The 16,075-nt window shown below is 35.6% G+C and overlaps 2 protein-coding genes across 15 annotated transcripts in view; both read left to right on the top strand.

Moving 5' to 3' along the window:
- Positions 1-16,075, top strand: part of ARPP19 (cAMP regulated phosphoprotein 19) — a 974,666-nt gene that overhangs the window by 853,012 nt on the left and 105,579 nt on the right. The window lies entirely within an intron of this gene.
- The window catches only part of ATOSA (atos homolog A), a 133,314-nt gene that overhangs the window by 46,576 nt on the left and 70,663 nt on the right, over positions 1-16,075 (top strand). Inside the window, exon 1 of one of the 9 annotated variants that reach the window (XM_050797929.1) lies at positions 10,388-12,227. The exons of 7 other annotated variants lie outside the window; for them this stretch is intronic. In XM_050797929.1, coding sequence (XP_050653886.1) covers positions 12,191-12,227 — 37 coding nt within the window. In that variant the 5' untranslated portion in view covers positions 10,388-12,190. Of the gene's footprint in view, positions 1-10,387; positions 12,228-16,075 lie in introns of those variants that run through there. One more of the 9 variants, XM_050797921.1, reaches the window with a different exon arrangement.

The raw sequence follows: 16,075 nt of genomic DNA, 5'->3' as shown, positions 1-16,075 counted from the left end.
CTACAGGCGCACACCACCCTGCCCAGGTAACTTTTAAATTTTTTGTAGAGACAGGTCTTGTTATGTTGCCGAGGTCTGGAACTCCTGTCCTTGAGCAGTCCTCCTGCCTCAGCTTCCCCAAGTGCTGAGATTACAGGCATGAGCCACCATGCCCACACTCTAGATGGTATTCTTGATTTGACTTTCAGGAATTGTTGTGTGGCAGTTAGGGCAGTGGAAAGAACATGGGTTTGGAGCTGGACAACTCACTGTTCAATCATCAGCATCATTACTTACTAGCTGGGTGAGTTTAGGAAAGTTAAACTCTCTATGTCTTAATTGCCCGGAAATCTGTAAAAATGGGAATAGCAATTCTCTTCTCAAGGTTTCTGCGAGGATTGAAAGAAATAGTACATGTTAGCATCCAGCTCAGTGCCTGGGCACAAGGTGGGCACCAGCTTTCTATGAAAACAAGTTGTCACACTGAGGATACAGGGCCAGTATCCCCTAAATCTACTTTTTCCAACTAGGATTCTAGAACTGTAACTATAATAAAGTTTACTAACAGTAGTACTTACATCTAGAAAATCTGTGGGGGATAATGTCTAAAGTCTTTAGTGCTGTGTAATTATATGAGAATTTGCTGTCATGACAGTTGTGCTCAACTGCAGATGCTGTCAATCCATGGTTTCCTACTTTAGTAAGGAGCACAAGGCAGAGTGGCCTTCTGTGAAGTTAAACTCTGGCATCGATTTCCTTTGTTGTTGATTCAACAGTGTTTCAGCTTACTCTAATCTTGGATAAAAAGAGAAACGTATGCCTGCTCTGGATGGATAGAATTCAAATTTGCTGTGCAATGAATTTGAATTTTTGTGGCATTCGTTTTATGTAGATACGTGTGTCTATTTGAACTATAATATTTCCCAACTTCTTTGATATCTCACTAAGGAAAGTTTTGGTTACCGAGGTGGGAGGATTGCTTGAGCCTGGGAGTTCAAGACGAACCTGTATGACATAGGGAGACCCCATCTCTACAAAAAAAACTTAAAAATAAAAATTAGCTGGGCTTGTTGGTGCATGCCTCTAGTCTCAGCTCTTGGGATGCTGAGATGGGAGGATCACTTGAGCTGAGGATTTAAGGCTGTAGTGAGCTATGATAAAGCCATTGCACTCTAGCCTGGGCGACAGAGTGAAACCTTGTCTCAAAAAAAAAAAGTTTTGATTAAATAGTTAAATTCATGTAATATGTGTCATCTTAACAATATGTACAACTCTTATTTTTAGTTTATCTTGCAACAATTAGGTAATCTGAAAAAAGTGATGGTTTTGTGCACATGATCATTGGGCTAAATTTTTTCTTTTCATTCAGTAGTATTTATTGATGAACCATTCTGTGGTATGACCTCTGAGATATGTATTATGTTCTCTGCCCTATAGAAAATGTAATCCAAGAAAGAAGATAAGTATAATGCAGGACATTTGAGAACTGAATGAATGCTAAAAGTAATGTTTATCAAAGGTCATAGGGAATGATTAATTCCAGCTGGAGAAGTTAATTTAGGGCTGGGACTGTCTTAGCAGAGACAGCAGCTGAGTTGATCCTTAAAAAACTGGTATGATTTGGATAGATAAAAATTTAGAGATTGGGGCAGGGAAGGGAATGGAAGGAAGAACATTCTGATCAGAGGGAATGAGTTAAGGTGTGAAGATAGAATTCCGATGTTTAACGGACGACAGACAGACTAATGTGAATGGGAAGGGTTGCTTTGGAATAGGGAGAGATTAGAGTTTTGAATGTTAAGCTATAAGGAGTTTGAGCCTCATTCATTTGCTAGTATCAGACAGTCTTAAAATCAGTTTTTAGCTCTCAAAATTACATTATGGCCTGCTGTTATAAAAAATACCTAACACACATCTACTGTTAGCTAAATCTTTTTCTTCTCCATTTATTTTTCCCTTTGCCACCATTCTTTGTTTATAATGTATGAAGGATTTGTGTTTTATTTTACAAAAATTCTTGGGAATGTTAACATGGTACACAATACTAACAATACTGTATCTATTGTTTTATAATACTCTTTTTGTCAGAGTAGTAAGCTGCACTATTTATTTTAAAATAGCTGTGTGTTATAACAAATGGAAGAAAAATACAGAGTAAAACTGGAGATTCCATTTCTCATTCCAGATAATTGCTGGCAGAAGTTTGAATTCTATTAGAGGCTTTCATACCCTTCAGCTTCATGTAAGGTCTGAGAATGAAGGAAGTCCCCGTGATACTGATAAGCTTTCCTAGCTGTGTTAGGAGTAGAGATGTATCTTCTTCTCTCCCCAACCAGATAAACACTTTCACACTAAAGCTTTAAAAAAAAAAATGGTGATCGTAAGAGTGAGGTTTGTTCAGTATTTTGTGGTAGACAGAGCACTAAGAAGCAATCTCAGTTTCCTAGTCTTAGTTTGCCACTATCTGTGTGAATAATCACCAACCTCTTTGACCACCAGTTGCCTCATCTGATAAGAGATTAGATTAGATCATTTTGGACGTTCCTTCTAGGTCTAAGGTTTGATCATTCATTACTCCTTTTTTATTTTTTTGGCCTGGCTTGTAAGGTTTCTGATGGCATAACTCCTTTCTTAAATATTGTTTCTCTGAGCGTGTGTGTCATTAAGTTGGCATACTAACTTTTCAGAAATTGAGGTAAAGAACATCCCTGTGCCTCTGAGTAGTTATTGTGTTGATTGAATGCAGGTTCTGCAGGCACACTTCTGTGGTTCAGGAGGTTGTAGTCTAACCCTGGCCTGTACCTTTTGTAGTAGCTTATGCTGCAGAATTTAGGTATTTACCAGGGTACTCTAAGTTGCTAACAACAACAACAAAATTCAGGTTACATAGTGGTACATATTAAATCCACTTTTAAAAGTTCAGGATGTGAAAATAATTTTGTTATTCTGAAATTACTCACAAAATCACTCTGTCACTAGAAACCACAGTTGGAAAGATCCTTAAAGTGTGTGAGTTTCTTTCATTTTTACAGTTGGGAAAACATACGACCCGGAGAAAAGCAATCTATCCAACTAAAAAAGTAAAACTCAAATTCCCTGTTAGTTGTTTTAGTATTTTCTGTATTTGGTATTACTTCTAGCCTCTAGCAGAGCACAGTTGCCTCTAGGTTCTGGCACCAGAAATGAAATAATGATCATCTGGCTTTTATCAGGAAACTGGAAAGGAACAGACTAGGTGATTATATTTTGACATTGTTCTCAAAGTAATACATGCATACTCTTAGAAGTAAGTCGAATGGTAATAAGTAGACTCAAAGTGAATAAGACATTTCATCCTTGAAACTAGGAAGCTAAGAAAGAGATGGATATAAAGAAATAAGAAATTAGAAATAATTGTCAAATTTAAAAATCAGGAAATAGTACAAACTAATTATTTAGAAATATAGAGGACAATATTTTTTCTTTAGTTTCAATGTATAAAAAATGAGGCTAGTGATAGTACCTACTTAAAGGGCTATTGTAATGAGGAAATGAGGTAGTCCATATAAGATGCTTAGAAAATAGTATTTGGGCCGGGCACAGTGGCTCATACCTGTAATCCCAGCACTTTGGGAGGCCGAGGCGGGCGGATCACCTGAGGTCAGGAGTTCGAGACCAGCCTTACCAACAAGGAGAAACCCCATTTCTACTAAAAATACAAAAAAATTAGCTGGGCATGGTGGCCCATGCTTGTCATCCCAGCTACTCGGGAGGCTGAGGCAGGAGAATTGCTTGAACTTGGGATGTGGAGGTTGCAATGAACCAAGATTGAGCCATTGCACTCCAGCCTGGGCAACAAAAGCAAAACTCCGTCTCAAAAAACCAAAACAAAACAAAATAGTATTTGATTCTGAATAAATACTCAATAAATTTGCCTATCATTGTTAATAAATTAGCATCTCTTCAATATGTAAGATAAACACATTCCAAGTGCGCTGAGAGAAATATACAAAGGCTAAGAGAGTGGCTAAGTGAGAGCAAGGAGAATTCCTCTTTGGTTAGAATGGTTAGGTAAGGCCCCTGAGAAAATGAGCAAAGGATGAGAAGGCACCAGTTGTGTAAGGGGGAAGAACATCCCAGGCCAAAGGAATATGTGCAAAGGTCCTGAATTTAGAAAGTCTGGCATGCTTTAGGAACTGCAAGAAGGCCAGCTACTATACGATAGTTTGTGCTTCCCTCATTTCTTCATTTTATACTGTCTCCTTCACTAGAATAATTGTTCTTCAAGGGCAGTGATGACATCTGACTTCTTCCCAGCTGTTTTCCTCACACCTGTGACAAGTTGACACAGAATTAGTATTTATTAGATGCTTCATAAAAAATTAAGTGCCTATTGCTTACTTAACAACTTTGTAAGTTCTAAGATACCATAATTTTATGTTTGGGCTTTTATCAGTGAGTTTCATGAAATATAAAATTCACGCTTAAAAAATTTAACATATTTAACCGTTTTATATCTCTAACTGTACCATTAAGTTCAAACTATTTTAATGGGCTGGGTTAAATGCTACATAGGATGGTCCTGGTTTATGCCTGTTGTCCCTGTGTCCAATCCTATTTCATAATGGTCTCCTTTCACTCTAAATGTGTTACCACTGTTTGGATCATGAATTTTACTCTTTAATTTTTTAATACATTTTTTTTTCTTTTTAGAGACAAGGTCTTTCTATGTTGGCCAGGATGGTCTTGAACTCCTGGCCTCAAGCAAACCTCCCACCTCAGTGGACAATGAATTTTATGATAACCGTAATAGTCATTTTACTGTTCTGCTAGTTCACTCAAATCTTGTCTTTCATTAACTGGTATATCATTCTGTACTTAGATAGCTTAAATATAGATTAAAATAGCTGATTTGCCCCAGCTGTGTTTTGTAGGATATTGCATCTAATATTTTGTAATTTACATGGGCCCTTGTTTGAAATCAAGGGATTGACAACATGGGATGCTTGTTTTGATTTAGTACAAAACACTTGAATTTTGTTTTAGAAATGATCTATTTCTAAAATATTTCTCCCAAACACCCATATTTTGACAAAATGTTCTTTTTGAAAGTGATATGAATTCTTATGAATATTTCCTTCTGCAATATAGTTGTGATTATATAGTCTTATTGGTTAAATATGACAACATTTTAGAATTTAACTGTTAGAAATAGTAAAACCATAGACATTTGGACCATTCTCCCTCTCTTGTTCACTGAAACAAGTATTCACCGAGCACTTTCAATGTGCCTGGCATATGTGCTGGAAGTACTGTGATGAGCAAGAACTAACATGGCCTCTGCCCTCAGAAGTTTGTAGTTTGAAAAAAAAAAAACAAAAACAAAAAACAAAGTCCTTTCTTCCTGGGGCAACAGGTGAATCAGAAGCTGAGGTTACCCTGTGATGTTTTAGAAGAGGTGGGACTTGGGGGTAGAGGAGCTGGCCCAGAGGAATAAGAGAGTATCAGATGGCATGTACAAACTTACAGAAATTGTACACTCTACTCTCCCTTTCTTTTTTTGTTTATTGATACAGGTTCTTGCTCTGTTGCCCAGGCTGGAGTACAGTGGCTTGATTGTGGCTCACTGCAACCTCCAATTCCTGGGCGCAAGCAATCCTCCTGCCTCAGTCCCTGAGAAGCCGGGACTACAGTGTGCACTACCATGCCCAGCTGATTTTTAATTTTTTTTTTTTTTTTTTTTTTTTTTTTTAGAAACGAGGTCTCACTGTTGCCCAGCCTGGTCTTAAACTCTATCCTCAAGCAGTCCTCCTGTCTCAGCCTCCTAAAGTCTGGAATGATGAGCATGAGCCACCATGCCTGACCTCCACTATCCCTTTCTATTTGTGGTGGTCTCCAATATTTTGAGTTTGAATGGGAGGGGGGCATGTATGTTTGATGGTTTGTTTTGTTTTTGTGAATGAAGAATGAAAAATTATTCCCAGTAAGTGCAAGCTTCAGTTGAGGCGCTCAGTTTATGAGGTCTTACTGTTGTTTCCTCTCTTAGGTGCTGCAGTTAAAATCTTCCTGGTCTAAATGGTAAAAACTATTGAGGTATTCAAATAAGTACTTTATAAACTGAAATTGCATTGAAAATGGAGAGCTCTCGTAGAAAGGTTGACTCTAGCATTTATATAAGGGAAAAGACAACTATTGTTTCCCTCTACACAGAAAGCTATATTCAGTAGTTATAGCATTTGTACGTTGTGAATTCTTAGGGATCTCTGAACATCTGTGTCTTTAGTAGTGTCACCTCTAGTAAAAGAGGGCCTGTAGAATTGAGTGGTGACAGCCTGTGATGTATGTGAATTTTGGCTGTAAGTCTCTAGTGACTATTTTCTCCAACTCTATTTAGTACAATTCTACCTAATTTCAGCTGTTGTGCTTCCAAAGTCTATGTTTGTTGAATATGATATGATGAAAACCAGTATCTATTTGGAGACAGTGGGAGGGATGGTAGTAATTGAGAGACAATGTCAGATGGAGCAATGGCCTTAGCATTTTTTTGACTGCAATCCACAATTAGACATTTCACATGGCTGCCCCATAACAACATCCCTATCAACCCCTGCCCCAAAACAAGTTATTTACCAATCTTGCTATGAGCAATGATGACTGATTTTTTTTTCTTTTCTCTACTTTATTTAAAAAGAAAATGATAGTCTCAACCCCTTATATTAATTTTATAGCACATTAATTATACAGATTGTTTTAGCACTTAGAACTAAAAGTGTTCAAGATTTGATTTTGTTATCTTCTCTGTGTAAGCTTAAGTTGCTGACTTACTCTGAGTTGCCATTTTATTGATTAAAACTGGGATAGTAATAGTATTTTACACTATTTTATAACTTTGTTAGAATGACATAACCTGAGCGAAGTGGTTGTGCCAGGCACTTACTAAACACACAGTCAATGAGTAGGTTCTCTCCAAAGTTTGTTAGCTTAGGGAATTGGGAGGATGTCACTGACAATAATGGTGACTCTTGTTCAGAGGAAAACTAATTCAGTTTTAGACATGCTGGAGTTTGAGGTAGCCAAAAGAGTTTAGTCATATCACTTGGAAGAAAACCAACGTAAAATAGTTTCAAATAAGCAAGTTTTTAAAAATGTTAAATGCAAAGCAAACAGTATTAAAGCTTTGGGGACTTAATAATTGAGTCTCCTTAAGCTACACAATTGACTAAATACACATACAGCTTTTTCACTCAACCAGATTTTTGTTAACATTCTCCAGAATTTAAACTGCAGAATCAGTCATTTGTATGACTGTTTGTCTCTGTTAGCAGACATAATGACATGTATCAGTAATAGTAATTGTGGAAAAAAACCACAGCACTTGGAATTAAACCTAGAGTAGGTGATTCTTACAAGGTACCTACCTCAATTTCTATGATTCAGTTTCTTCATCTACAAAATATTATTTCACAAAGTTGCAGTTGTCAAAGGGACAGGTAAATATGGGATCCATTATCTTCATGGAAAAACTTGTCATAAAATGTTGTATTATTATAATACAAATGTATGATTGGTTTTCAATCTAAGATTGAATCAAACATAGCATTCTTTGTAATAGCAGGAGATTAACATCCCATAATATATCTTTAAAAGAAGTATGCATAAAGAAAAACCCATATGCACCTCTGCACACATTTTATGTAATGATGGTGATATTAATTTACAAAGTATATAGGAGATTAAAAGTAAATTCTTAATACGTGATCTTGATTCTTATTAAATCTGACTTATGTGTGTACAAGATATTATTAGACGAAGTGTTTGTCTAGTAGCTTAGCTTATAAATAACCCCTGTTCTAGCTCATTTTAAACAATGTAGTATGAATGATGCCAAAAAACAGGCTAGAACATTTTCTTCTTTCCAAGATCTTAGATTTTGTAAACAAGGCACTACTCCTGGAACTAATCTAGGTCATCATAACCCAAAATCTTTTGAAAGATGAGATCCTCAAATAAGTCTCTTAGGTACTTTTTAGCATTTTAATTTTAAGAATGTGTTTAACTCTTAAAACGGTATATTTGGGTTGCTGTTTGGCCATTTGGTTTATTTGTACTTTGTTATAATGAATACAAGTCAGTGGGTAATCATTGCAGCAAGTATGATTACTGGGAATCTCATGTAAATGGCAGTCACTATAATGTATGGTTTAATTTATCCCTGAAGTGACCTGAACATCATATTTTGTTTTTTAATAAAAACTGATTTAATGATGTCATAAATTTCTCTATTTTCCAAAACTGTTAATGTTAAATTTTAACTATTGCTTAGTCTTCATTACAAATTAGTTATTCAGCTGTTACATGTGTTGTTAGATGTGACATTATTTAAGAAACTTAAAAAAAAAATCAGCATCACAGAAATCTTTCTTTGGTCAAGAGTTTTCTCATTCCCGTTTTTATTAATACTGTATACAACTAATGTATGCTAATGTATTGCTGTTATTTGTTGTGTGCGTGTGTGTGTATGCAGACATATGGTTATGTCATGTAGACCTGATATCTGCAAAGGGAAAGAGGAGACTTCAGATTAAGAGCCCAAGTACTCACCTAGGTGGTTTATAGCACTTAGAGAAATGATTATTCCCACTTTTCAAAGAAATAGATTCAGACAGGTTAAATAATTTGGTAACACATCCTGTAAGTAGAAAGAGCTTGAATTTGTGGCTTTCCTCCTCCATTATGTCTTGCTGCTTTAAGGGGTCTTTCCAATCATGAGGTTGGATTTTGTACCAGTTTTAATCTGTGGGGATAACAACTACCTGAGGATCTGAGAAGAGTATGTAAAGGGATTAGCATCATGCCTGGCCCATGGGCCAGTAGGTAGTGGCTATTTAATATATATATAATATATATTTAGTAATTATTTTTATGTGTATATGTGTAGTAGCTATTTAATCATTACCTTTGAAGGGCTCTTTTTTCTATCTGCAATAATTTTTTTTGTTTAGAAAGTCTCAAAGATAGCATGATTAGCTCTTAAAGTATCTTACTATCAGTATATCTCAATTATTTCTGTTAACAGAAAGCATAGATGATCTGAAATAGTTATTTGAAATTTTTCCATTTTGTATTTGGAATATATAGTTTTGTTTTTAAAACTTTTGTAAAAGATCTACTATCCTATTTGTTTCCCTGCAGGAGCATGATATGTTTCCTGAACTGTCCATTTAGAGAACATACTTAACAATCATGCTAGGTGGGTTCTGGAGGAGTCGGGGAAGGAGGTTTGTCATGGTTGAGAATTGAGAATTGAGAATTTGGGACTAACACTTGTGTAGAAATTCATGTTATTCAGATTCTTAGTTTGTAGTCTTGAGATTTACAAAGTAGATAATGTGCCATCTTTTTACAGCATACTCATTATTTAGTTTTGTGTACCAAGGTGAGCAAATTGGGGAAAAGCAAACTTTTTTCAAAAATATATGAAGTGCTGTTCTGAAATTTATTGGAAAACTAGCAACAGAGAGGGGAGCATTTCACTAAATAAAATACTGTCTCAGTTGGATTTAAGTTTTTTAAGGTGGCACATCTATTTGGAGTGTCTTTTATCATTTATAATTACATGTTGTGACTAAATACATTTAATGTTTTTTCTGTAAATTCTTTTTTTATATGACATCAATAGATTTATATTATAGATATATGATATCACTAGCCTTTAATTTTAAAGTTGAAGGATTATAACTGAAAGGAAATATTCCAAAACAACCCTGGGATTATATATTATAGGAGATAGAAAAAGGTTGATTTTGAAATATAAATTTATTAATCCAAAAAATTTTTAAATTTGATTTCCTTTAACTTCTAGTTGTGACTTATAAATTTTATATTTAATTTCCTTATTTAAACAATGAAGATGGTCAAATAAGATGTTCTACTTGTACTAGTCACCTCCCATGATTGTGAAATCTAATCAAATATTGTATAAAATATAAATGAGGCATGGTGCTAGGTAAACAAGTAGACATAGTACCTACCTTTAAAGCACTTACAGTGTGATGGAGGAGACTCATTAAACCAGTCATTTTGTAAACAGCCTTTCTACATTCTATGAACTAAGTGTTAAGGAAAAAGTACAGTGGTCCTGTGACTAGTCTTGGATTAGGAGTTGTACAGATGAGGAAACTGAAGCTCATAATGGTGTAATAATCTTATATGTGGTCTCACTGTTAGTAATGGCAGATTCCTGTTTTGAACACAGGTTGGCCTACCTCCAAAATCCTTGCTCTCTCTACCATGCCATTCTTTCTCTGAGTCACCTACCTCAGGCTTATTGTGTTTCCAAACACGTCTTGTTATTTTTTTTTTTTTTTTTTTTTTTGAGACGGAGTCTCGCTCTGTCGCCCAGGCTGGAGTGCAGTGGCGCGATCTCGGCTCACTGCAAGCTCCGCCTCCCGGGTTCACGCCATTCTCCTGCCTCAGCCTCCCGAGTAGCTGGGACTACAGGCGCCCACAACCGCGCCCGGCTAATTTTTTGTATTTTTAGTAGAGACGGGGTTTCACCGTGGTCTCGATCTCCTGACCTTGTGATCCGCCCGCCTCGGCCTCCCAAAGTGCTGGGATTACAGGCGTGAGCCACCACGCCCGGCACGTCTTGTTATTTCTTAGGGGGCTTAGCAGCTCTCCCTCTGGCTAAATGTGGAGCGAGTGATCAGATTCTTTAAAGTAATGAGATTTCTTTAAAGCAATAAACCTCTTCCAAGTTGTATTTCTTCTGTACTGTGGAACTCCAGGAATCCTAGAAGCTTCTTCAGGGGTAGAAATCTTATGGATTCTGGGTCTGAGATGAAATTGCGTGCTATTTGTGGCTTCTCACTTAAAAATAGCCTCATAGTGCTCATGGGGCACTTTAGTAACTCCAACATTTCCATCAGCCTCCACTCCCTAATGCCGAGACACTCAAGATAAACAAAGATCTGAGTAGTAAACGGCATGCTTCTGCTGCTGCCTCAGCCTACTCCCACAAACCTTTCCTGTATAGAAGTCCTAGAGCCACTACTGATAATGCATTTTATAGGAAGAATGCAAATAAAGAGTTCCATTGCTTTAAACGTTTGAAAACCACCATCCTAGTTGACGTGACGTTCAGGGGAAATACTTCTAAAGTGAGAAATTTTTATAATTCATCACATCTGTTCATCTCCTACTACTTTCATTGATTCTCCCAAACAACTTTGTAAGCTGGGGAGGGGTTTTTGCTGTTAAAGTTCGTGGAGACAGTATGAACTGGTAAACTGAAGCCCACTACTTGAAACCTGAAAAAAAGTCTATGCTTTTATATCTCTGGGTAATTTTATGATAACAAAAAGTAAATGAATTTAAGCTAAATGTCATTGTTCTATGTGTCCAGAGACATTTTACTATAAAGACCTAGTTAAATCTTGTATTGTCAGAGATTATTAAGTAACTGATAATTTTTCCTTTCTGAATCTTTTTCTAGTCAGTCTGGTAACCTGTTTCTTTAGCCCTCTTAAAAGATACTGCATGCATTTGAGGAGAGACCATTTCAGGACCTATCCCATTTTAAATATGTAACAGGTTGTGCTTTTCTAGGAATTTGTGAAGTTTGTTGTAAAATACTTTATAGTTCTAGATATATGGAGGTTAATGCTTTATTCTGATTATTGTAAAGTTTTTTATTTACACATTTTCACAGGGTTTCATTTGGTAGACCTGATTTAATTTAAATGTGAAGTAATTGATTCCCTCCACAACCCTTCTTTGTCTTCAGTTTCATTTATTTCACTAACTGAAATAAATTTTTGTCTCATGAATTTCTCTGTTTTAAAAGCAACTAAAGAAACACATTTTAGGGGTTTACACTAGAATACTTTGCATCGTCAGTCTTCTGTTCTTTCCTTTCAAGTTGCCTAAACACAGCTGAGTTCATAAGACGAGCAAAGAAAACATGACAGTGCTGCCAAGTAGACAGGAAGCTGTAGTGGACCTAGTGAGCAGGGGAGGTTGAGCACACCCTCTGTCCAATCAGCTGTGAGTGCTGTTGCTATGTGCGCTCTTACTCTGCTGCCTTTGTGAAAAACCTTGCACGGAGGGAAGCGGAATCAGCACCCAACGCTGAACATTTGTTTTAACCGCTGCAGACATCTGGATCCCTCAGTTACTGATAGTATAGCTATTGATAGCCAGAAGGCAACTTCTTTTATACAAGGATTCCAGTATGGTTTTCAGTGGAAACAAAGGGCTTCACAGAGAAGGTGTGTAGTGAAGTGTTTTTAACGGCTTTATTTTTAAGCTTCCAATTTTCTGTAGCTGTTTACCAGTTGGTTGTGGTGCTTGTTTTGCATGGATTTTTAACAAATAGGTCTAGGAAAATTATCTCACTTTGAAAACCATTGAACTTAGAGAATTTTCTTTAGCTTCATATAGCCTGTTTTCTTTGAACAGCAGTACTGAAAAGATTATTAAAATGCTGAACTGAACAATGAATAGGAAGAAAAGAAACCAAATACAATGTGCTCACTTTAATGGGGAAAAAAATGTGATAGAAATGAGAATACAAGGAAGAGAATGTGCATTAGCCAGAAGCATTAACTGTATATGGGGGCAGGAGGTGTTTTTTAAATTAAAGCTGTTAAGACAAACGTAGTTTAAATAAGCTGCCTATTTTTAATTGAATTCATGTTTCTGAATTTGACAAAGATTGTCAGAATTTAACTAAGTGAGATTTTTGACATAGTTTAAGTAATTGGTGTGCTAAAATCTTTTTGTAAAGCGTTTCTGAAAATCCTACCTCAAATTGTGCAATCTCTTAATTATTTAATCCATGGACTAGTTCTGTGCAGTTCAGGTAAAGCGTCATAATTCAACCGCAAAGTCAGCGTAGTGTTCTATTAAACATCCATATAGAAAACTGAAAAATAAAGGATTTTGAAGACAACATACAAGGTTAAGCTAGTATTTTAAAATTGAAGTAGACCTCCTAAATGTGATAATTGTATATCTGACTTAGTTAATACTTCAAATATAGTCAAGTCTTATTAAACTACACTAATATATGTGATAATTGAACAAAATATAGGTTACCATTTGTTTATACAGGATCTGGAAAAATTGGTCTGTTCAACAGATTATAGGAAAGTTTTAAAGTGTTTTAATAAACAAAAGGTCTTTTTGTATCTTTCTCAAATACTGTGAAATTGAAGTTTACGTATGTGATTTAGCTAATGATTCTTTTAATTAAAGCAGAGCAGACTAATTAGCATATTGCCCATTTTACGAACAATCCGTATTGAGCTAATAACCAGTTTTTCCTTTGCTTTTTCGTTTTACGTGGCTAAGTGGCTTTTAATTCACTCAGTGATGTATGTCTGATGAGTAAAGTTAGTATAAGCTCAGAGTTAATATTAGGGCTTTGTTATCTCTACAGACTATATAGTTTGGAATAGGATGGGTTTGTTGTTGTTCTTTTCAAAATATACCTGTCATTAGAAAGTCTTAACAATCAGTGTTAGCACTTCTGGTAAGGAGAGAAATTTCTTTTCTTTAAAAAGAACTCAAAATATATCCCATGCTTTTGTGCCTTTTGCTGATCTTTTTAACAATACTGTGTATATAATATTTGTATTAAAAAGATTTCTAATAATTGGTGAAAATTTACAAAATAGCCCTTAAAGATTAAAAAAGTGTTTTACGTAGACCTATATGTGGCTGCAGTTTAAAAGACTGGCATTTCTTAGATTTTCAAGTTTGTAAGGTGCAGCCAAAAACTTGAATTTGAAAGAAGTTATAAAAATTATAGCAAAATAAAGTTATGTTATTTGGACTTGGTGGCCTCCACAATATAAAGCACTCACTTCAAGAAGAGCAGCTGTGTGTAGAGGGGTAGGGGTATGACAGGGAGTTTGGAGTGAGAGGCAGACACAGGCAGAGAGGACTCAAGTTTGTTAAATATGACTAACCACATGAAGGTCAATCTAGTAATTTTCATTTTTTGAGCTGTAACTCTCATCAATTACTAATTTTATTTTCTAATTATAGAACCATAGCAACGAAAATTTTGCTTAAATTGGTTTGCTACCCATTTTGTGTTGGTTTATTTCGTAAAAATTAATATAGCCTCCAAGAGAAAGGCTATTTCTCATTCATATGCTGCAAAAGATGGGGGAACATGAAATTGTAAAAAAGTTGAGTGTGCTGCTGTGTCACACAGAGGCTTTGCCATTGTGTTCAGGAGGAATATTATTGGCAGAATTCCAGACATTATTCCTGGGCTTAGCACCTAAAAATGTTTTATATAGTGGAGCATCTGAAAGTTCCTATTCAGTAGCAGAACTTCAGGGTAATTGAGCTTTATAATCTGGTCAATTATAATAACACTGCTAGCATATTTCAATTTTTTTGTATTTGTCTATTATTTGACAATATAATTTTTATTGTCTTTGTCTATGTCATATTTTTAAATTGGCTATAGTGCTTATGGAAAAATACTTCAGTTCTCAAAAACAGTGATTTCTTTTTTGTTTTTGCCTCTTTATAAGGAATAGCAAATAGAAGTGCTACTATTTACTAGATGCAGTGATTGCTACAATTGGTTTTAAGTAAAACAGATTGTTTTTGATTATTTTGAAATCAGGCAATAATATATAAATGTTGTTTTGTTTACAGTTCTTTAAAACATCTGTAACGTAAAAACTCAGATTGGGAAGGGGTAACAATCTGAGTTTTTCTTTTTCTCTAAGTGTTCTGTGAAAATCTTTTGTTGCCGGGCACGGTGGCTCACGCCTGTAATCCCAGCACTTTGGGAGGCCGAGGCGGGCGGATCACGAGGTCAGGAGATCGAGACCATCCTGGCTAACACGGTGAAACCCCGTCTCTACTAAAAATACAAAAAATTAGCCAGGCGTGGTGGTGCATGCCTGTAATCCCAGCTACTCGGAGGCTGAGGCAGGAGAATAGCATGAACCCAGGAGGTGGAGCTTGCAGTGAGCCGTGATGGTGCCACTGCACTCCAGCCTGGGTGACAAAGCGAGACTCCGTCTCAAAAAAAAAAAGAAAAAATCTTTTGTTAAATCGTTCCTACTTCAGGTATTATCACAAATGTTTGATTTCTATATGTATGCCTTAAGTGCTATATGACACATGTTTTCCTTGAGTCTTCCTTGCAGAAATTTCATTACTTGTTCATAGTTTGAATCCAAGAAATACTCGCTTTTCATAGTCAGCAGGACCAAAAATTTGGTCTTGACAACTTTTTGTTAGGCATTTTCACATATCAACAGTGTTTTTGCATAAACTATATTGCTTTTGCAAGTATATAGTAAATCTTTTTTTTAATCTTCAGATGTTATAGTATCAAAAAATCAAAGACCTAAGTTTTAAAAATAAAATTGTTTGCAGTATTACTTGAATCTATTATATAATCCTTTGTGATGAGGCTCAGTTATAAAAGTGACAGCATGAGGACTATTGAGAAACTGGAAATATCTTTCTATTCTTCACTGGATTCCTTGGTTTTACTCATTGAAAGGCTTCTGGACATCATAGGACTTGAAGAGAAGGTTTATAATAAGCCCAGGGATAGTAAAATTATAAATTTGAGGAAGTAGTCAAGATAATGTATAAAAAGTAATCACCCCCTAAGGCTCATACACAGTTGGGCCTCAGATTTTGCTATAAGCTTCCTGTCATCTATAATATAATAGGGATACTATGTGAATCAGTTATGTGTATTCCTATTCCTTAACATTGCTAAATATTTACCATTAAAATTTATGTTGGTTTCTGTTTTCTTAATATTTTGAAGGTGTTTTGCTTTTTGAGGTTCAAATTTTGGGTGGTGGGTACAAACATACAGTCAGAAGAAACCAGTTCTATCATTCAACAATATGATAGGAAATTATAGTTAATATTTATTGTATATTTCAAAATACCTAGAACAGAAAAATTGTAATGTTCCCAGCACAAAGAAAATATAACTGTTTGAGTGATGGATATTCCAGTTACCCTGATTTGATCATTACGCATTGTATACGTGTGTTAAAATATCACGTGTACCCCCAAAAACACATACAACTATGGTATATCAATAAATAAAAAGGAAAAA

This window comes from Macaca thibetana, chromosome 7 (assembly GCF_024542745.1).
Source record: "Macaca thibetana thibetana isolate TM-01 chromosome 7, ASM2454274v1, whole genome shotgun sequence".
NCBI lineage: Eukaryota > Metazoa > Chordata > Mammalia > Primates > Cercopithecidae > Macaca > Macaca thibetana.
Note: the sequence above shows the minus strand (reverse complement) of the source record. Positions and strands in the feature narration are given on the sequence as shown.